The 22289-nt window shown below is 35.8% G+C and overlaps 3 protein-coding genes across 6 annotated transcripts; 1 reads left to right on the forward strand and 2 right to left on the reverse strand.

Annotated features, from left to right (window-relative positions):
* Positions 1-497: 497 nt before the first annotated feature.
* LOC129790618 (cilia- and flagella-associated protein 43) lies at positions 498-10128 on the reverse strand. The gene is made up of 7 exons (XM_055828247.1): positions 10040-10128; positions 9714-9979; positions 5935-9647; positions 5571-5858; positions 5364-5491; positions 2661-2985; positions 498-584 (listed from the first exon to the last, which is right to left on the reverse strand). The coding sequence occupies exons 1-6, from the start codon at positions 10069-10071 to the stop codon at positions 2667-2669; spliced, it is 4746 nt and encodes a 1581-aa protein (XP_055684222.1). The 5' UTR covers positions 10072-10128; the 3' UTR covers positions 498-584; positions 2661-2666.
* Positions 10129-11908: 1780 nt separating this feature from the next.
* Positions 11909-18687, forward strand: LOC129787154 (endophilin-B1). 2 transcript variants are annotated; one of them, XM_055822506.1, is made up of 8 exons: positions 11909-12133; positions 12240-12476; positions 12551-12747; positions 12817-12880; positions 13054-13089; positions 13372-13562; positions 15544-15706; positions 15823-18687. In XM_055822506.1, the coding sequence occupies exons 1-8, from the start codon at positions 12056-12058 to the stop codon at positions 15931-15933; spliced, it is 1077 nt and encodes a 358-aa protein (XP_055678481.1). In that variant the 5' UTR covers positions 11909-12055; the 3' UTR covers positions 15934-18687. The 2 variants fall into 2 exon arrangements, with proteins under 2 accessions (XP_055678481.1, XP_055678482.1); XM_055822507.1 differs by lacking the exon at positions 13054-13089 and having other exon boundaries at positions 11911-12133.
* On the reverse strand, positions 18665-22000 carry LOC129787155 (eukaryotic translation initiation factor 2-alpha kinase 1-like). 3 transcript variants are annotated; one of them, XM_055822509.1, is made up of 4 exons: positions 20917-22000; positions 20775-20849; positions 18894-19282; positions 18665-18828 (listed from the first exon to the last, which is right to left on the reverse strand). In XM_055822509.1, exons 1-2 carry the CDS (start codon positions 21868-21870, stop codon positions 20817-20819), a joined length of 987 nt encoding a protein of 328 aa, XP_055678484.1. In that variant the 5' UTR covers positions 21871-22000; the 3' UTR covers positions 18665-18828; positions 18894-19282; positions 20775-20816. The 3 variants fall into 3 exon arrangements, 2 of the variants coding, with proteins under 2 accessions (XP_055678484.1, XP_055678483.1); XR_008750192.1 differs by lacking the exons at positions 20775-20849; positions 20917-22000 and adding an exon at positions 19354-20037; XM_055822508.1 differs by lacking the exons at positions 20775-20849; positions 20917-22000 and adding an exon at positions 19422-20032.
* Between the last annotated feature and the right edge of the window lie 289 nt (positions 22001-22289).

The raw sequence follows: 22289 nt of genomic DNA on the forward strand, positions 1-22289 counted from the left end.
CTCATTTGGAAAATAAAACTATATGTACGTCTATTTCGCCACACTCCTGGTCATTCACACGCAATCTCGACGTTGTATGCGATCTCTACACGTCTCTCCAGCTGAGATCTTCATACACTTTTCCCTAAAAGATTCACTTGTCACAAGATTTACTGTGTGAAAGAGCTCTTTCGCTTGAAGAAAGTGTTGAGCCCAGGCTGGAGCTTAAATAGAGCTATGGTGTGCCCCCAATGAGACGCGTACACACTGCCTGGTCGCGAAATGAAAACTGAATCACTCTGTGGATCGACAATTGTACAATACTCTCTGGTCACGCTTCTGTTGCTGCCGGCTCCCAATGGAAGTGGTATTCGGTGTTCCTCTCCCCATATATATTTTTGTCTAGCCCTGGGGGCCTATTCTTCCACCCGCACCATTCAATGCATTCCCGCTCACAGGTGAATTACATTGTGTGGAGGATTCAAAAGCACCCATACTCTGCAACTGCTATATACATTTTTATTTCCACATTCCAATAGGGGGATTCTCGATCATCGAAGCATAAAATACAGATCTGTTTTGATTCATTCATGCCCCCCTCGCAGCTAATTGGTTTGAACAAGTCAAATGAAAGAAAAAAAATGAGATAATTTAGCCAGAAATGTGTGATGGTTTGGGAAATGAACAAGGCAGAGAAGCCAGAGTGCAAACATTTGTCGTACTTATCTCAATTGACGTCTCTAAAGTGGAATTAATTGGAATAATCTTCCTTTTTGCTTTCTTATGCGAATTTTTCTTTGATGAGAGGGAGAGTTTTGGGGTTAATGCCTCAATGCGCTTTTTAAATATTTTTTAAGGGCTTTGTTGTCTAAATTAAATCTTAATGTCGAAAATATTCTTCAAGGATCTAGAATTTAGGTCATTTTTTTGTAAGAAAGTCATCATTAAAGTCTTCAAAAAAAATCACGAGAAAGCCTTTCAAGTAGAAAGATCTGTTAAGTGTATGATCAGCTCAAAGAAAGTATTTTTAACGATTAATTAATCTTACAATTCATAAGGGTTTTGTAAGGATTTTATATAATTTAATTTACTCTTCCTTATTTGAGAGAAATTTTAGGGAATTTAGGATTTAAGTACCTTTACGAACTAAGATAATACAATCATGTAAGTTTTAATTAATTGTCCGACAATTGTTGAACAAGCAAAAAAATCATTTATATAAATTCCATAAATTCATTTTTTTATTACACATTTCCCAAACTAAAGGTCATTGGTTCTCTAATGTTTAATTAATGGAATTTATGTGAATTCATTTACTCCACAAAATATTTCACAATCAAAGAGCAAGAAATGTTTATTTTTCTTTTATTTTCAAAAGGCGTACACGTGCATTTTAAGGGCTCATCTTTAAAGCTAAAGACCAAGAAATAATCGCACGATAAATTGTTTGGAATGAATTCACTAAAGAAAACGCCCAAGAAATTAAATTCTACACATTAAATGGTCTCGTTAAAAGTGCACGAGCACGATGTAAAGAAAAAAGTTCAAAGGCACGAGAAAGATGACAAATATTCCCGTTGGAAGAAATTTTATGAAAGAGTCGGAATTGATAAAGAGTTTCAAGCAAGGCTAGAATAGAAAACTTGACCCTCTCTCAAGGCTTGGGCGAGCAAAAGTATTATCAACGGTTCAGAAAAAAAGAGCAAATGCCTTATCATTGGCTGAGAAAAAATGAATTTTATGAACTTTAAATTAAAAATACGCCTTTTTGTTTAAAAAAAATTGAAAAAGGACATTTGAGTCATTATAAGTTTGTTTTTATTTTAATTTTCATTGCCAATCGCCGATAAGCTCGCAGTGATCAACCTTTAAATTGCAAACTAATAAATTTTGATTTTATTTGAATGATAAGAAAATCAAACGATTGATTACAGGTAATAAGAAATGAAAAATGTTACCACGAACGTTGTCTTTTACTTACTACCGACAATCAAGATTGGGAGTCATATTTTGTACCTAATCATAAAATTAAGTCATTCCAGAGGTGATTCACATGGTTTCAAACGATTAGACGCGAAAGTTTTTGCAGAAGATGCGTTCTTGGCAGGAAATTCTACTTTGAAGGGTCTTCTTTGCCTTCAAAAAAAATCTAAATAACACGTGCAGTGTACATAATTTCCCATCGTGACATGACGTACAATAGGCGTCACGGTCTTTGACCCCTAAACATTGGAGCACCATTTAAATTTCCTTCTTTGTTATGAGGAATGGTCAAGGTTTGCCTCCCATGAATCCAGAGTGGCAGAATAGACGGCAAAAATTCTACATTTCTCATTATCTTCAAAGATCGAATTAGATCATTTTTCTGAGAAGACTCGCAATGTTAAAAGTGCCCCATTTTCCATCATAATTCCAAAAGTGATGTTTCCTTAATGAATTTCCCGAGAATTTCATCCGTACAATTGGTATCAATTGGGAGCATAAAGTCTCAAAATTGTTCCCAGTACAACTAAACTCTGGAAGAATTTACCTCAATTGATTTTTCTGCTGCTCCCAATCAATTACAAATTGTCTGTAAATCCATTTAAAATGACTCTTTGATGTGCAACAAAATGTGCGCCTGGCATCTCATCAATTTAATGAAGTCATCGCTAAGTGAAAGAAGTCTTTTGTTTACTCACTCGCGTCTATGCATTCCGGGGATTCGCAGAAGATTGTGGCATTGAGAGCGTTGGATAAGTTCGGAGGCGCTGCAACTCAAGCAAAGTGCTCAACTCTAGAATTTGCGTGTGTTGCCGTTGGACCTTCCGCACGAGTCTCGTTCTTTCTGCTATAATTTCTAATCTGTGATTCTGAGTCTCCACCTCCTGCTCCTCCAGCGTTGGGTCGCGCTTCTCATGCTGTTTGGAGACGTCGAAGTTGAGTGTTTGAATTTTTCTGTCCAGATTCTCATTCTCGCGCTTTTTCTGCTCAATTTTCTCCTCAATTTCCGTCACTTGCTTCCTCCTGAAATAAATAGTTTAAAAGATATTTTAATACTTAAAAGATTAGCTGAATTTTTGCATAAAAGGCATAAAAGTTTGATTAAATTAATCACAGAACTTTTATAAAAAAAAATGAGTTCGGTGTAGCTTGATAAAAGTTTATTTAAAATATTTAAAGTAAAGAATGGTGATAAGCAAAATTGATAATTCACTTTCCGTTTCAGGGGATATTATTTTGGAATAAACATATTTATGTATTTGGTAATTATAAGGTTCAAGAATAAATCAAATTGTGATTTGACATGCAGCAAAGTTTTGATGATTGCACGGTGCATCATTCCATTTTCCGTCTGGTTTCAGATAAATACAGTTTTCTGCTCCTTTAAAATTATCCGGTTGATTTTTAGCCCAATTTGTGTAATTCATTGATTTTCCATCCTTAATCCAACGCCAAACTCCATCTTGATAATTGTAGCCCCCAATCCAGACATTGTCTTTCCAATTAGCATTAATCCTACGAAGAAAATCATGAATTTTATTATTTTCATGTGCGGATTTTACTGAAGCTAGTTTGGCATGAAATCTTAGGCAGAACTTTTCAGCATCAATCCAAGACATCTAAAAGAAAGGTAAAAATTATGAAGTCTTGATAATACACAACTGTTATAAAAAGTACATAATTACCTTATCACCAGTAATGAAGAGAGCTTCTCCGTCAATTACTTCTATATTAATATGATAAGATTGACACAACATTAGTAAACCAAATAATACAGGACATAATCGAATGGACATCATCTCTTAAGCTTTGCTCCAAATTCCAAACTTCTCAGAATCACTCTCAATTTGGAACTGAGAGATGATTTGGTTAAAAAAAATGTCTTATCAACTTCCACAAAAGAAACTTTAATAGAATTCAAGTTTGTTGTGATAAACTAAATTTTTGGAAAGAAATTTTCTCACTTCTTATGTTTCATATTGAAAGAAATTGAAAAATACATTGGAGGTCCAATTTTGATAATACGAAGAGTGTGCGTAATATGTGAGTGTTCATTTAAGATTACTTGTATGTTAAATCAATGTTCTTCGTAGAATTATTCGGTGAATATTATTAGGTCAATTAAGTCCTACACTGAAACTGTGCTATTTGTTAATACAGCGAAATAATCCTTATAATTTTTTGCAGAAATGGTTTGATGAATAGAGCTTGGGGTCCTATTTGATGTTATGCAATATTTTACGCAATATTTTTGCAATATATTAGTTGGTGTTCCACTTCGTGGCTTACACCAAGTTTTTTATGTGAGATGCGGATAAGCAAATATTTCGTTGATTTAAAAAAAAGATCTCAGAAAAAAACTTTATTTAATGAATTTTTGAACGCATTTATGTACATATTGTCACTGTATTTTAACCAATTTTAAGTAATCTGGATCAACTATTGTTTAATATTAATTTCACATGCAAAATTATGTGGCTCAGTACATGGACGGTCGTTCCACCATTCAAAGACCGTCATGTGTAAACAGTGCTCTTTCCCTTGGTGATTATCAGGTTGGCCTTTAACCCAATTAGAGTAACTTATAGATTGCCCATCACCAATCCAGCGCCAAACTCTATCCACTTGATAATTGTAGCCACCTAGCCAGAGAAACTCTTGATTGCTTGGCAGAACTTTTTTTAATAGATTTGCAAATCTTTTGTTCTCATTTCCAGATAAAACTTTTACTAATTTTCCGTGATGATTTTTACAAAATAATTCGGCATTTATCCATGACAACTAAAATGATTAAAAAAAATCATAATTGTAACTGAATTATTATTTTGTTAAATTTAGTATAAAAAGACATTATTTTTACCTTCGTATATGAAAAAAATACAAGTTTTCCATCAAAGTTTTCCAAACGACCGTTATTTGCTTGACATATAATAAAGAAACTAAAAAATAACACAAAGAACTGAAGAGAAGCCATTCCAACTGAAATTATATTGATTTGAACTGCACAGTATCACTTTCAATTTAAAACTCAGAAAATTAAATTTTGACGGGCTTTATTATATTTGGAAAAATTTATCAAATATTTTATCGTTGGGGAATTCCTTATTTGAATTTTCATTAAAAGTCAATCAAAACGCGTCCAGTTATAGCAGTGGTGTCCCACAACGTGTAGAGTAGAAGTTTGTTTATACGTTGTAATGCGATTGTGAGCAATTAATAGGCAAAGTTGATATATTGCCCTTTAGAGTTAGGCAATTTTTGTTTTTGATTTTAGCACTTTTTACGAAAATTATGTTTTTCAAACCATACTGGAGTATTTTTGGATAACAATTTCGATTCAGGATTGATTAACTAATATGTATAGTCTGTATAGTAAAGAGAATCTTTCATTTGCTACTTACACATCACTGAATGACTTTTCACAGGAAGCAATCATTGCCTCTATTTCACGATTGAGCGCCGCCTGGCTTACATCCTCTGTCCACCCTTTCTGCTTCCGCTTCAACCATGTTTGCACCTCTTTTGTGATCTGCAACAGTGTGAAGAATTTAACAAAAAGCAACAACAAGAATGCTACAAACAGAGCAAAATTCAGCACCGTATCTTACCTTGCATTTCTCAACGACTTTGACGAAATCCTTCATGTCGCGGATGGTCATCTTGAGGACTCGATGCTCCCATTCTTTGTGAATGAGCTTACGCCGGAAGACGGCTGCATTGGACATAGCTAGCAATTTCTTCTGTCCCGATTTCTTAATTACGCGATTGATGTCATCAACATCGTTCACAGAGAGCAAGATTGCATCGTCAAAGTCGGAAATTTTGCCAGTCAGGGGAATTTCGACATTGCCACGCTTCATCACCAGCTGAATAGTGCGATTGACGGAATTCTTTTGCTGTGTGTCGAGAAAAAAAAATTGAGAAAAGTTTGAGGCTATTCCTCATTAACTTCTTAATTAATTTTCTCTTTACTCGATTTTCCTTGAGTTCTTCCAGCTTCTTGTCATGCGCCGCTAGAGTTGTCCTCCGGGCACTGATTTCCCGTGAAAATGCATCCACACTGGCATCCGCTTCGGCTAGCTGAACGCCACAGCTGCGAACCTTGAATTCACTTTCAATCTTAATTCGACGCATCCGGCAGAGGAGATCCCAGAGCTTCTCATCCATTGTGGGGCAATTTGCGGGTTGATCAATTTGCTCAATGAGATTGAGGTAGTCGAAGCACTCCTGTGGCAGGGGAGGTCCGGATTTGGATAGATTCCGAGAGATTACCCTCTTGGCTACATCTGTGAGAATGACTGAAGTTGCCCAGGCTCGCATTGTCCACCTGGGACGTCGTTTGAAGAGCTTGTAGGCTTGATCCACAAGAGAGATTGGTGCAAATTCGCCGAAATTGTTCTTGAATTGCTTATCCAGGAGTCTATCCTTTGTCTCCAGACCATCGTAGTTCACCTTGCAATCCAAAGCGCGTTTCTCTGCATCATGCATCATGGCTGTTAGAGCATTAATCTGCCTTTTGACGCTAATGATCTCTTGGCGGAAGTCATGCTCCTGGCGTGTGAATTGAATTCGTCTGTAGTTGTACATGGAATTCCGCAAAATCTTCATATCTTCCTGATTTATTGCCATCTGCACCTTTACCTTCAGCTTTGCCAACTCCGCTAGTTTCTTATTGAAATTGTAAATCTGCCGGTCGAGAGTTTCCTGAAGATGCTGCTTCTCACTCAAGAGTTGATCTCTATACTTTTCTCGTTCACTATCCAGGAAATTGAGCTTCTCCTCATACTCCCGAACAGCTCTCCAGTCATGCTCATCGTACTCCCGGAGATCCTTTTTAGTTTGCACAGCAGCAGGAACATTTGGTTTCTTCTTTATCTCATCCTCCCAACGAATCTCCAGCACTCCATCCATCATGTGCTGCAGGGCTCTCTCGCGGAAATCATCAGCCATCAGGGCGAGACGTTTCTGTTCAGCTTCGTAGGCTTCTCGCTCAATGAGTTCCTGCATACTTGGTGAGATGTATGGCTCCACGGGGACTTCCTCATCTGTCACCTGAACAATCGTGTGGGGTTTCTCATCTGGGGTGTATTCTGGATCAATGATATCATCCTCATAGACAACATTTGTTCCCAGGAGCTGGGAGAGAATGTTCAGTTCACTCTGAATTTCACGTAAGCGATTGTTCCTCTCCTTGACAATTTGCATTTCTTGCTCCTTCCTCTCCTGGAGCTCGCAGAAATGCTTATTGAAGAACTCCCTGAGCGCCAGGGCGTCAAAGTATCCAAAAATCTTCTCCACGTGCATCTGCTCGAACGTTACAACTTCCAATTGATTGTATCGTGGCAATTTGGATGTAATAAAGTCAATTGTGGATGTTCCAGAAGCTAATGGTGTCCGGGAAGCTCTCCCATCGTTGGGTTTAACTTTATCCAGCGACAAAATCCGTGGCTCCTGATTCAGCACAAATTCAAGCTGCGTCGTTGGGATGGGCTTCCAAGGGAGGAATTTATCGGCATTGGTTAGATTCTCCAATTGAATCCACATAAGGATCTGACTGAGACGCTTCTCCCAAATTCCATTCATCTCCAGCACTGGGTAGTTCTCAATGAAGAGATCTGTAAAAATTCCCCGAACTTTGGTGCTCTTGACGGACATCTGATCCCAGCAGGACTTCCTAATCCACACTGTGATCTCATTCTGTGCAGCCATAAATTCCTGCATCTTCCCAATTTCCGCTTGACGATCGCGCTCAGCTTTCTTTATCATATTCTCCACACGATTGGAATCCAGATTGAATTCATGAATTGGTAGTTTCTCCTCATCCGGGCAGATCTCATTGTTGTCCAGGAGTTTGCCAATTTCTCGCCTTAAATTATCCAAATCCCTGAGAATGGCATCACGTCTCTCTTGATATTTTTGCCTCTCGCAATTCTTCTGCTCCATTCTCTGCACTTCCAGCCAAGAAGCATCTCCAGCTGTTGCAGGGAAATGTCCAATTGTCGGACTGAGGCATTTTTCGCGGATTTCCAGGCGACTGAGCTCAGTTTTCCCGGTGGAATGTTCCAAATGCATAATTTTGAGATTTGGACGGAAGCAGATGAGACTTCCTGTGAATCCGAGGCAAATTATATACTCCAGGGAAGCACTAACGAGAGCTTCCTGAACTCCATGCGTCCTCCGGTGGTGGGAGACAAATGTTATCATGCATTCCATCGTACGGGAATCAAAGAGACACACCTGCCCATCGAGACCCCACGAGAGGATGAAATCTCCACAACTTCTGACCTTAACGTACTTCAGGCAGTGTTCAGTTTTGACTTCCTGTAGTTCTATAAGTTCAAACTTCTCAGATTCTTCGACTAATTTGAAAATTTTCAGCTTGGTATCCAAGTACATTGTTGCCACAAAGATTTCGGCGCTCTTCAGGAAGTCTATGGAAGTTATCTTCTTGCCAGGAAGACAAACTGGATGAAGCTGAGTATCTTCTTTGCTGAGCAGAATCAAGAGAATTTCATATGAAGCAAGTTTTGAATGTTCTGATTTGAGAAGCATAAGAATTTTGAGATTCTGTGCACCATCTTCTAAAACAATGAAGTCCAGAACATTTCTGGGGACACTAAAATGCTTCCAAATCTCCACAATTCCTCCAATTTGTCCAAGAACAGCAAAAACTTCCTTCTCAGCATCCACAGCAACGATATGGGATCCACTGCCGGAGAACTTTAGCATCTCAATTGAGGAATTGCCAACGTGGAAGTTGACAAGAACTTGAGGTTTCTCCGATGAGTACAGAGATAGCAATTCAACGTGCCCAGAAGAGTATCCCAGAGAAATTACTGGCAAAAGCGGATGAGAAGCGAGTGAAGAAATTCCTCCAGCGAGATGCTGTGAAATGAGTTTTCCAGAAGCCACTTCGAAGATGGAAACTCCACGATTTCTGTCTACAGTGGCCAGGAAAATTCCTCCGGGATTAATTAAGCAAATTTTATGGAAAATTCTCTCCCTTTTCTTCACTTCTTTGACTTCAATGTGGTTTTCCATGGACAGAATCTTCCATACACTACCATGCTCATCCAATCCCACCACCAAATCATTGGATTGTGAGCCTAGGAAACGTAGCTGAAGATTTTCCGGACAAATGGAGTGTATTTCCGTGAACATCGTTCCATTCTGGGTAAAGAGGCGAATTTTGTGGTTCACAGAGAGGAAGAATCCATTCTGATGTGGAGCAATCAAACACTGTGAGCCTCCAGGAGCATCATCTTTCATTTCCTGCACAATGCAAAGTGATTGATTATTTCCTGGATAAACTTGATGGACACATCCTTTCCTTGTAGCCACGAGGAGAGTTCCTCCATTCAAATAAGTGCTGATGAATGGTGAGGAGTTCCTGGTGAAGCTCATCTTGATTTTCTTCTCAATCAACTTGACTGTATCGACACAGACGTGAATATCCCAAATTGTCAGCTTGCCCGTTCCTGTGGCCAGCTGACAAATGCTCAATGGCTGAGATGGTGAGCAGAGGATCATCTGTTCACTGGCAAATATTCCACTCTTCCGTGTGGCCAGGAGTTGCCCTGATCTCCAGCACCACACTTCAAGGGTAAAGTCTGGAATTCCCGCCAATGCGACAAGATACTCTGTCTCCGAAAAAGCCAGGTAAAGGTAGTTTGTCACCCCAGTACCTACCAAAAAAGCCCCAAAAAGTAATCTCGAAGTTACCAAGACTACCAGGAAAGTAAAACACTCACTCTGCAGACGACAAATAGTCTCAAATCCCGGGTACGATTGAACCAGGATTGAGGGTGTTTGGGAGAACTCTGCGAGTGCAAAGATCTGCAGAGATCGATGCCCAGCAATGCAGGAAATTCCATCTCCTCTCTCAAATGAATCAGCCCTATAGGTTTTCTCATTTCCCGTGGAAATATCCGTGAAAACAATGGAGTTGCTTTGCCCTGTGGCCAGAATTCCCTTTCCCAGGAAACAAGATGCTTCCACATGCTTTTGCTTCACCCAACTGGTTGATTTGTATCGAATTAAATTAAAGGAAGAATAAGGATTAAAAATAGGTACTTACGAGACTTCTATTAGAGATGAAATTGACGGCATTTTCACTTAATTTTCATAGAATAAAAATTAATTCAAGCAATTCCACTGACCATTGAACAAACAACCAACAAACAAATCGCATAGAAACGAGAATTTCATGTTGTCAACTGAATATTTTAAATCCTTCATATTTATAACACTTTATTTAATCATTTTGTAACATTTTTAGCTGTGATTCTTTCTTAAAAGAAGCACAGCTTCTGTGTACACTCTAAAATGCAAAGTCGTCAGATCGGGCTCAAACTTGGGATGAGCACGAATTAGGGTCCCCACATTCCAAAAAACGTATGCGCCAAAAATTGGTCCGTCCGTCCGTCCGTCCGGCCGGAATATAACGCTATATTGCAAGAGAACGGTGATAGATAGAGACTTGCGGTCAACGGCAAAGTTCATATATCAGGTGGAAGACATACGATTATGATGTCAAATCCAACCCCCCACCCCCCCGTCCGCCATTTTGGATAACCTCAAAATTTTGTTTTCGCTATATCTCAGGCCCTATTATAGCTAGAGGTCTGAAATTTTGATATGTTGTAGGGGCAATCAAGACCTTTCCAACGATACCTCATTTTCGAAAATCGGCCAAGCCGTTTAGCCAATATGGCCGTCACAATTTTTCATCGAAAATCGGCTATAACTCGAGAACGGCTTGACCGATTTTAATCAACTCGGGCTCAAATGAAAGATATTAATGAGCCCTACAACTGCTCGGAACATCACAAGTTCAAAAAATGACCGCAAGTGGCGCTAAAATCGAAAACAAAATTTTCGATGAGTTTTCGATGAATATCTCGAGCACCGCTTTATAGATTTGCTTCATATTTTGATATGTTATAGTTGACTATAATACCTAACACCATGCCAAAAATGAAGAAAATCTATGTAGCCGTTCCGGAGATATCGCCTTTTAAAGTTTAGGTGTCATGTCTTAAGTTATTTAAGTCCAGCGCCCCGCGAAGCGGGGCGTTTTATATATACAGATACAAAAGTAAAGTAAAATATATAATATAAATGCATAAATATATACATTATATATACATATAAAATGCAAAGATAAATATATATAAACTGCAAAGATAAAAAAATTAAATATAGCATGGATGGAACAGTATAAAGCGAAAGAACGGTAAGTAAAACTTACGGGCTGTGATTCTTTCTTTGTCAGTGAATTGAGAAAAAGACTGAAAATTGAGGATGGACAAATTTTGAGGAAGGCTTTCTCGCGTACCGAATCACAGCCAACGCCCACGATTAAGGCTTTTCACATAATTTCACGTTGGCTGTGATTCGGTGCGCGAGAAAGCCTTCCTCAAAATTTGCCCATCCTCAATTTTCAGTCTTTTTCTCAATTCACTGACAAAGAAAGAATCACAGCCCGTAAGTTTTACTTACCGTTCTTTCGCTTTATACTGTTCCATCCATGCTATATTTAATTTTTTTGTAATGAAAATTATTTCTTTTCAATGATTTTTCACATTTTCTTTACAGAATTTTTAGGAGGGAGATTTTCTTAAAGCACATAACCTCAATCAACTTAAGAAAATTTGGCGCGAAGTGCAACGCCCTCTGGAAGTGCGCCAATTTTGTAATACAATGAAGTTAGCTGAACGTCAATTTTTTTCAATTATTTTGAATTATCGATGCCGATGCCAATCAATCGACGTAGCGACGCCTTCTAAGCTCGATAAACCCAATTTATTGCTGGAAAATTGGCGAAAATTGCAGAAAATTCGCGAAAAACTTTCCTTGCGAGTGAGACACTTATAGTGGTGTACGAGTGAGAGATACGAGCGGAGAAGGCAAGTGCAAAATATACCTTCGTCTCACTTCCTCCTCAAACAACAGCGCCACAATTTACAGCGGAAAATTTTGAAAATTGATTGGAGTAATTTAGCGAAGAAAAAAAGTTTTGTTTGATAAATGTGAGGAAATTGCGTGAAAAAAGTCTCTTCCGTGTACATAAGAAAGCCCGCAGTGTGTCAAGATGAATGTGAAAATGCCGGATTTCAATGTGAAGAAGCTGGTGAAGGAGGCAGGAAGTACACTGTCGCGGGTGGTTCAGGTGAGGAAGATGAAAAAAATTTCCGGGAAGGGCATTTCCGCAGACTCCGTGCCTTTTATGGATTGTTTGTTTTTTCTCTACTCAAATTTTTTTGCGCAATTTCCAGTTGACGGAGGAAAAACTAGGCACGTCGGAGAAGACAGAATTTGATTCGCATTTTGAGAATCTCTGCGAACGGGCAGAATGTACGAAGAACTGGACGGAGAAGTTGGTACGGAACACCGAGGCTGTTCTCATTCCCAATCCGGGCAATCGCGTTGAGGACTTTATCTTTGAGAAGATTGAGAAGAAGAAGCCAAATCGTCTGAGTAATTTGGAGTACCTCGGCCTTGACATGATTGAGGTAAATTGCGAGGATGAATTATTTTATTTTCTTGCAAGAACATCATCCGGAATGACGCATAATTTCTTCCACAGGCTGGCGGGGAATTTGGTCAGGATGGAGCATATGGGAGTACGTTGATCAAGGTGGGACAGGCTGAGCAGAAGCTGGGGCAGTGTGAGCGGGATTTTATTGGTTCAGCGGGAATGTGCTACACACAGCCCCTGAAGAAATTCCTCGAGGGTGAAATGAAGACCATTCTAAAGGAGAAGGGTATCCTTGAGACCAAAAGGTGACCACGTACCTCCTTTTCAATGCACCTGAAAGCTAATTTCTTGTCCTGTTTTTTTTTTCCCTGCAGATTGGATCTCGATGCGTGCAAGAATCGCGTGCGGAAGGCCAGAAGTATGCTGGGACAGCAAACGGTGAGTCACATTGGGCAAGATTGCAACATTCTATAAAGAAATTGCTCCAATTTATGTCTCTCTTCCCCCTTTTAAAAAACAAATATAATGCTCATTAACTAATCTGCTGCTTTCTTAACATTGACCATTTTGCTCTCCGCGATGCTGGAAAATTAACAAACAAATATTTGTAGAAAGACGGAATTCCACCAGAGGTGACTCTGGAGCAGGTACTAATCCTTCTTCCTGCATTTTAACACAAATCCTTTTCTCCTTGATAAGGCTGCAAGTCACGATATTTTGTTGATTTATCATTTTAAAATTGAATGAAATGAATTTGACGTCATTGCTTCATGCTGGAGCATAAAATATGAATTGTATTGTGACTTTCAGTCTCAAATCCTGCTGATATCCACTATCTGTGCTGAATTTTATTTTTTAAACTATCATTTGTTCTCCATTCAGGATGTTAATAATAATATAAAAAATATTTCTTTTTGTGTGCTTCACAGGCTGAACAGGATCTCCGAATAGCTCAATCGGAATTCGATCGTCAGGGTGAGATTACAAAGCTCCTCCTCGAGGGGATAAGCACTTCACAGTCTAGTCATTTGCGCCATCTTCACTCCTTCGTGGAGGTTCAAGTGCGCTACTTCAATCAATGCGTTGAGATTATGAATGGGCTGCAGCGGGAACTGGCCAGGTGAGTCCTCGACAAATAAACTCCCCTTTGTTATACCCCAAGAAATCCCCTGAATGCCAGAAATTCCTTTTTCTCTGTAAACTCTATTAGATGTTTCTTCCCTATTTTTTCTTCAATTTCTCTTCTATCTCTTCTCTCTCTCTCAAAAAAAAATAATAATTAAAAAAGAGTCCTAATCGTTTGTAACTCAGTGTTGTCCTGTCCTCTCTCTCAGTGTGTTTGTTTCACAAATTATGTGAGAAATTTGAATTTCTCAAAAGAATAAATTCTCTGTCTCTAAAATAAAACAATGTAAAACTCTTCCGCAATCCTTCCACGTGCAGCATGCGTCCTCCAACGCCCCGCTTGCGTGTCAATAGTGAAGATTTCGTAGAATGTGACGCGTCCGGGCCTCCCTTTTTGCAAACCACCCCCTTCCTCTCCAGCATCCACAATCAGTCCCCGCAGTTGAATGCTTTTGTCGCTGAATCACACACGAGGGACTCGCAGGGCGATGATAGTGATGAGATTTTCAATGCTTTCGCTTCAATTGGCCATTCTGGGGATATTTCTAGTGTCTAGAACTTCTATTATATTTAATAATATTCAATGGAACTCTGTTTCTATCTCTCTCTCTCGTCTGTCCTTAACCCTTGCAAAGTGCACGATTTTTTTATCCTTCGAGGAGATTAATTCGGTCACATTGCATAAGACATTTATTGATTTTTTTATTCATTCATCTCCATCGTAACATGTGGTTGTGATTTCTTTTTCTTTTACTTCTTGTTTCTTTTGATGAGTTTACACGCATTTACTTTTATTAATTTGACTGTATTGAGAAGTTTCGATAAAGCAGTTTTATGCTCTCTGGCGATGTTTTGATTTTATTTATTAATTCAGGATACGTTAAGTATTTAAAAAAAAAGTTTTATCAATGTTAATTTTTATAAATTAACAAAGTCTAAAAGACGATAATAGAGTCAAAACATCGCTAGATTGCACCAAAGCAGTTCTTTTACTTTAGACTTTATTTATTTAAATTTTTTTCATCTCATGATATCGCAATTAGTGGATAAAAATCGAAAACTTGCTTTTAAAATCGTCAAAAATATTATTTAATGATTTTTTTTTAAAGTTCATTTATCAAATTCGGTTGAACAGTTTTTTAGAACATTGTATTTCAAAAGTTTTAGAAATTTTTTTGCTTAACCAACATTGAAACACATGAAAACACAAATTATTTAAAAAAAAATAAATATTTTTCTTTAAAATTATTTTTTTTTATGAAATCGTACCACTAAAATTAGAAAATAGAGATACAAAAAATAAGAATAAAAAGACGATTTCATACCTTTTTGTGTATTTTTATCCACTACTTTATCTCTTATCTCTTTTATTCTTAATTTCTGTTCATTTTCTAATATATTTTTAAAAATCATTTTATATAAAACGATTTAAAAATATCTTTTAATTAATAAATTAAACTAAATTATGCCTATCTAAACCATTTAAACAAATATCTAAAAAATATCTAAAAAATCATATCATTATGTAAATTAAAACAAAACGATAAAAATTGTAAATAAAATAAACAAAAAAAATCATGCACATTGATGAGAGGGTTAATGATTTTCTAGCATAATAAATTTTTGCCTAACATTTTTGTCAATTTTTGATAGGCTAATGAATTGGAAATATTTACAGGACTTTTAGGAATATTTTGAGCTTCTCAAATAGATTATTACTAATTCTTCTCTTTATTTCTTACACTTCACGAAAATTCCTTTTATGATTTCCTTTTACTTAAAATTATTTATCTTTTTTTATTCAAAAACTGTAGGTAGAAAAATAGTTTGGAAAAAAATTGTAGGTTTATCATCAAAATTAATCATTAGCTTTTCCTTTTGAAAATTATTTTTTTTTATCCTTTATTCTCCTGATAAGAATATTTTTGTATATATTTTTTATCCTTCAAACGAACAAAAAAATGTGACTTTATTAGTTTGGGAGGCCCCAATCCGTACGTTCCCGTTGGGCTGCCAGATGAAAAGAGCAACAACGATGCAAATGGGAGTGATGGGGGCGGAAGTAGCATGAAGCGCGCCCGTGTGCTGTGTTCGTACGATGCCAGCGGAAGTACAGAGCTCAATTTGACGGCAAATGAGGTGCGTAGGTGGTTAACCAGATGAAGAAGAAAAAAAGAAAATCCCTCCCCCATACGCAGTACCCCCACGCAGGTCCCGCATTTCTGTCGTCTCCTCCCTTTTTTTGGTCGTTTCAGGTGATATTTGTGTCAGAATGTAATCCACCGAATCCCGACTACATGTATGGGAAGCAGGGCTTGCTCAAGGGGCTCGTGCCACGGGCATTCCTCGAGATGCTCGACGATTGAGCACCACCCGCAAAAGACACATTTACTGTGGAGGACAAATAATTTATTCACTAATATACAAAATTATAACTAACTAATATTATATTAAAATTATACATATACATATATTATGATCTTACATTTTAGAGATGAAGATTAAATTAAAAAAAAAAGAGAAGAAGAACATGTGAGTTAATGTGAGATGGTTAGCAAAATTAATAATAATTTACCAACAATATAACGTGTTTAGAAGAAGAAAAAAAGAACAAACGAAAAAAGAACGCAATATTCTCCAATTAAAATCTAATGTTTAGCGTTCAACAAATTCTTCGTGCAATTATTTTGAACAATTTTAGAATTTTGAGAATTTTTAGTGCTATTCATTTTATTCTAAAGAACTCTGAGTACGCAGATTAAATTAACAGACGGAATTAGCAAAAGAATTTATTTTAGAACTCTTAGCTTAGAGGGACGAGATTATTATCATAGCTCCATGACAGAATTCTGAAAATAAAATACTTTTAGGTACATTTAGAACACAAAAATATTGCGAGAAAATTACTAATTTGATAAAATCGAGGGGTTTGTAACTTTGCAGACTTTATAGAATATTTTCAAAATGAGATAAAATCAAATCTTTCAAAAATTGTCAAAAAAAATTATTTTACAGAATTTTCGCACCTAAGCTAAAGAACTAGTCAGACAGTTTTAGGATTTCTTAATTTTTTTTTAAGAAATTAAGAACAAAAATTAAAGTTTTTAAAATAGTCTTAAAAAAAAACATAATATTTCTTTAGTTAGACTGAATCGGGCTAAATGCATATTTTTGAACATTTTAAATTTAGAATGATTCAGCCTAAAAGAAATCTCAAGTTTTAATAAAAAAAATACTTATTGTTAGAACATTCTTAAGAAAACTTTAGAAATCTTAAGACTAACTTGTAAATTTCACCCATTTGACTATATTTTTTTCCCTTACTTCAGGCTCCTCGATATTTGCATCTCTTAGTAATTTTTATCAGATTAAAAATTAAAAAAATATATATTTTAAAGAAGTAGAAATTCTCAAAACAATTGTAGGTACCAACTAACTCACAATTATCAAAAAAAAAAAAAACAAAATGCTGCCCTCTTGTGACATTTTTATTCATTATTTTATAACTTGCGCCATCTTGAATATCTCACAATTTATTATTATATTTTATTTTTATTAAATAATTTTTATTTTTTGCATTCTGCATTATATAACAATGCAATAACACTGCCGGCCAAAATTTGGATCTCAACATTACATTTTAATTTTTTTTAATCACATGACAAAGTTTGTGGTTTTTTTTTTGGTCAGCGAGAGAGCTTTATTTTTGAACTTTAAAAGAATTTTACTAAAATAATGATTATTTTGTGGATAGTGTTATCAACTATAAATTGATTTTTTTTCCTTATTTTATTGAAAATATTAAAAATTATTTTATTAACAAATTAAATTTTGAAGAAAAAAAGATGAAAAAATAATGAAAGAAAAACATGTTTAAATAATTCCTTTTGAAAAGCTGTGGTATATATTTCTTATATTTATTTACTTTTTCTCCTTTGAATTTTTCAAAAGAATTTGTGTTGAAAATATATTACATATAGATATTTCTTTTGCTTTAATAAAATAAAGAAAAAAAGCAACGCAAAAAAATTATTGTGAAAATAAAAAGACAAAAAAAATTAAATAAATCAATTATATTGAATGCTAATAGATCTATATGAGAATATTAAAAGATATATTTATTGAAATTTTAGGGCTTCTATATGAAAATATACTTTAATGCGCTATTTGAAGAAGAAAATGTATCCAAAAAAAAGAACAATTTATTCAATTTATATACTCTCATTATGTCTCAAATTTATTCACTGAATTGTAATTTGTAATTAAAAGAAAAGTCTCGCTGTGAAAGAGCGATGAATCCCCCCTTTAATGTCACTAATTAAACTTACAATTAACTTAATAAACATTCTTCCATTTGTAATTGTTATTAAAAAAAAGAAGAAATGAAGACAAGAAGAATCTATTATTATTATATATTTAAATCACTTAATAAACTTGATAAGCGACACATTTTAGAGAGAAAGAACAAACTCACTATATATAAAACTTATCGAATATATATAGTTATTACTTATTCTCTATTAAATATAAAATTTAATGGAAAAGAGCAAAGCAAGGACAGCAAAAGAAAATTAACAAAAAAACGAAAAGTAAAAGATGTTGGATTGTTGTTGATTTTTTCTTTTTGAAAAAAAAATCTTTTTAGCTTCTGTCGCCATAAATGAATGTTGTTTGTCAATTAAATTCCAAAAGAGAAAAAAAGAAATTCTCAACCTCAAAATTAATCTCAGCCATAAAATGAAACTTTTAGAGAGGAATAGGATGATAAAAAAAAGAATTATGAAAGTTTAGCAAAAAAAATTGAAAAGTGCAAAAGATTGCTTTTGTTCAATTGTTAAGAGTGCCTCATAGAGTGGCAGAAAAAACTTGTAGGATTTTAGTGATGCAAAAAGGACAACAGAGTGTCTGAGAATGTTAAATTTTAGACCATTTACCACCCACACACCTTATGAATTTACAGACATAGAGAACCTCATTGCCGATACTCCATTGTGTAGAGAAGAAAAGCCCGCAGAGTGATTAAACGATGAATGATACGAATCTTGCAATTTAGTTTATGAAAAATGAAATGAAAACAAAAAATAAAAAAACAATAAATTTGTGATGTGTTTAAAAAAAAACGTTTTTTTTTTATTTCAAACGAAAATATAATCTTCATAATTTTTAGATTTTATGAAGTGACAAAGAGATAAAATATTATTTATTTATTTATATTCTCCAAGAGGTTAATTCTTGAAGACTTCTGGCCATTTTTCATAAAGCTGAAAATGAGAAAGAATGTTTTTTTAGTCTTATAATTCGTTTAAATTCGTTTTATAACAATTACCTGATTTTCCGCATTTTCAGAGTGCCCAGCGTCAATGTTATTCTCTATGTAGAAATCCAATATTTCCAGAACCTTCTCTGCTGTTGGACGTTTAGATGAGTCATGATGCATGAGACGCTGGATCAATTTTTTATAATTTGTGGTCAAATTGGAGAACATCCAATTATAATTAATCCAAATCAATCCATTAAAACTCCTCTGGGTCGTCATTGATATAGGGACAAGGAGTTCTAGGAGAATGATTCCTACACTGAATAAATCACTGCTTTTGCCTCCAAATCCATGATATTTCTCAGGAGCCGCATAGGGTTCTGATCCAAATGGTTGTTTTTCATGGTCTGCTGTAGAAGCTAGCCCGAAATCCGCTATCTGAGCCACAGTTGCGCAATCTTTATAGTTGACAAAAATATTTGCTGGCTTAACCCTTGGAATGCGGAGCGGGGTCGTTCAACGACCCCACCTTCGCATTCTACGGCACTACCAAGGCCTCCGCATTCCAAAGGTTAATATCATTATGGATGATATTACAATTATGGATATATTGCACCGCTGCAACCAGTTGCTTCCCAATTCCGAGGGATTCCTTTTTAATTTCAAATTTTCCCCTAGATAAATAATTCGGGCATACTAAACAGTCACGAGAAGCACACTTTTGATTATAATGTTTGCCATTAGTGATATTTTTCCAGACAAATTCACTATAATCATGAGATTGGTTACGCTGATCGAGCCACGTCCGGAGAGTCATTTGCGCTATATTCATTTGGATATATATTATTCCATTTTCACCGAAGGAATTATTGTATCTGACCACATTCCTGTGATCAAGTCTTGCCAGGACACTAATCTCATTGTTCACACAGTGCCAGTTCGTATCTGTTAGTTTTATTTTTTTTATAGCGTATTCCTGTCCATCAGTCTTATGTCGCACTTTCACAACTTCACCAAAAGTACCATTTCCAAGTTTTTCTATTTCAAGAAAATCTTTTTCATATGATGATGAGCGAAAGGAGCGAATGGCAAACACATACAACACTATTGTTATAATAATAATTGTAATCAAAATAATAATAATTGTAATCAAAAATTTTAATTTTTTTCCAACCAAATCCCACAACGAATCCATTTTTTGTTCTTTTTTTTTTGTTCTTTTCAAAATTGAGCTGCCTCGGAGCTGCTTATATAGTACACGGATTCACTGGAAAAAATTACCGTCGGCCAATTGCCGGAGACTCCGTTTTAATGGAAAGACCGTCTGAGTGAATTATTTCAGTGAACCAAGGAAATTGTACTACAATCTTCCTAGATTATATTGATAGTACTAACAGTGTTTGTTGAACGCTTATAACAGTACTTACGTCGTAAATGCACATAACGTCGACGGTACTACGATCTTAACGGTAGTAGCGTTAAATATGCCTATGTCCAATATTAAGACGGCACTTGTGGATGGAAGTTTTTCCCACGGTAGAAGCGTTTTGATAATTTTAACTAAAATAATCGCTACCGTCGAAATGTTAACGATAGCTACCGGATGGACGTTTTTTAAGACTTCTACCGTATGAATTCTGACGGTAATTTTAATCAGTGATTTAACTTGCACTAAATGACGTTGTAAAATACAAGTGGATGCAGATGTGACTGAGTTAACAACAAGAATAGCAAATGAGTCATTGAGTATTAGATAAGAGTTATCAATAATTCTTGGAATTGCAAGTTCTCGAGCTTTCTATTGCTATTTTACATCACTACAAAAGGAAACATCCTCGTACAATTGTTCGATCTCTAATGAACAAATCTTTAGACTGTAGCCACCTGCTCTACAATATGTATATAGTTACTTATTCTCTGAATTTGTTATGCTTCCTCTATAATATGTACCTATGTTGCATTCGTTGCATCGATCGTCTACTCTTCGATAGGTTAATTGAAAATTTCTGGCCATTTTTTACACAACTGAAAATGAAAAAAAAAATGATTTTATAAATTTAATAATTTGTAAAGTTTTATTTCAAAGACAAACCTGATTTTCTGTATCCTCAGAATGCTCTTCGTCGATTTTGTTCGTCATGAAAAAAATTAGGATTTCCAGTAGTATCCCTGCAGTGGGACGTTTGGATGGATCATTGTCCAAAAGACGCTGAATTAATCTTTTATAATTTATAGATAAATTATCCGGCAATTGACCTTCTCTAGCTTGCCTGAAGATCCCTTTTAAGTCAATAATTGTTTTAATGGGCATGAGGAGTTCCAGAAAAATGAGTCCCACACTGTACAGATCACTGCTCATGCCTCCGAGTCCACGAAATTTTTCAGGAGCTGCATAAATCAATGTTCCCCTGGGTTGTCTTCTCGTGAATGGAAAGCGAGCTAGCCCGAAATCCGCAAGTTGCACCACTGTTGCGCAATCCTTGGAATTTACAAAAATATTCTCAGGTTTAATATCATTGTGGATGACGTTGCAGCGATGAATGTACTGCAGAGCTGATGCGACTTGCTTCCCAATGTCCAAGGAAGCTTGGTTGAATTTGAAATTTCCCTCAGCTAGATAGTTTGGGCATACCCAACATATATCTTTTGTATTGTTGATTCCAAAAGGATCAAAATGTTGGCCTTTTGTGATGAATTCCTTGAAGAATTCATTGAAAGGCTCAGCTTGTTTGTCACGCCGATTGAGCCACGTCCGGAGAGTCATTTGCGCAACATTCATCTGAATGTACATTACATTTCCTTCGTAAAATGATGTATTGTATCGCACAATATTCGGATGGAAGTCAAGACTTGCCAGGACTTTAATCTCATTCTTCACAAATTGCACATTTTTCAGAGACATTGGAATCTTCTTGATTGCATACTCTCTGCCATCAACCTTGTGCCGTACTCTGACAACCTCGCCAAAACCTCCAGTTCCGACTTTCTCAATCTCAGTAAATTCCTCCTGATATCGGGATGTAGGACGAGAGAATAATCCTCCCATGATAATTATTTTTTAAATCATAAAAAAGAGAACGATAAGAAGGAAAAAAATGATTTTTCTTTACAAACGGAGATGCGCTGTGGAATGCAATACAATGTGGTTGTGTGACTAAGCTTGCGATAATGCAAATAAAACAAGAAGCATAAATTACTCTCTGTTTACATTAATTTTATGAAATTCTCCTCTCGAGGGTTCAATAATGAGAAATTAATAAGATTGGTCGAATTTTGATTCATTAAATTTATTTAAATTGATTTTCAAGCATTTAAAAAAAATATCAAGACCAGGATCATGATCAAGGGCCGTGAACTTTTTAGATAGGAATTGTGAGTCCTTTAATTTTATTTTATGAGATTAAGATTTGCCAAATTAATTTTTTCAACATTTTTTCTGACCACACCTGTAAGAATATTAATATC

The sequence above is a fragment of the Lutzomyia longipalpis genome, chromosome 1 (genome assembly GCF_024334085.1).
Source record: "Lutzomyia longipalpis isolate SR_M1_2022 chromosome 1, ASM2433408v1".
NCBI classification, from domain to species: domain Eukaryota; kingdom Metazoa; phylum Arthropoda; class Insecta; order Diptera; family Psychodidae; genus Lutzomyia; species Lutzomyia longipalpis.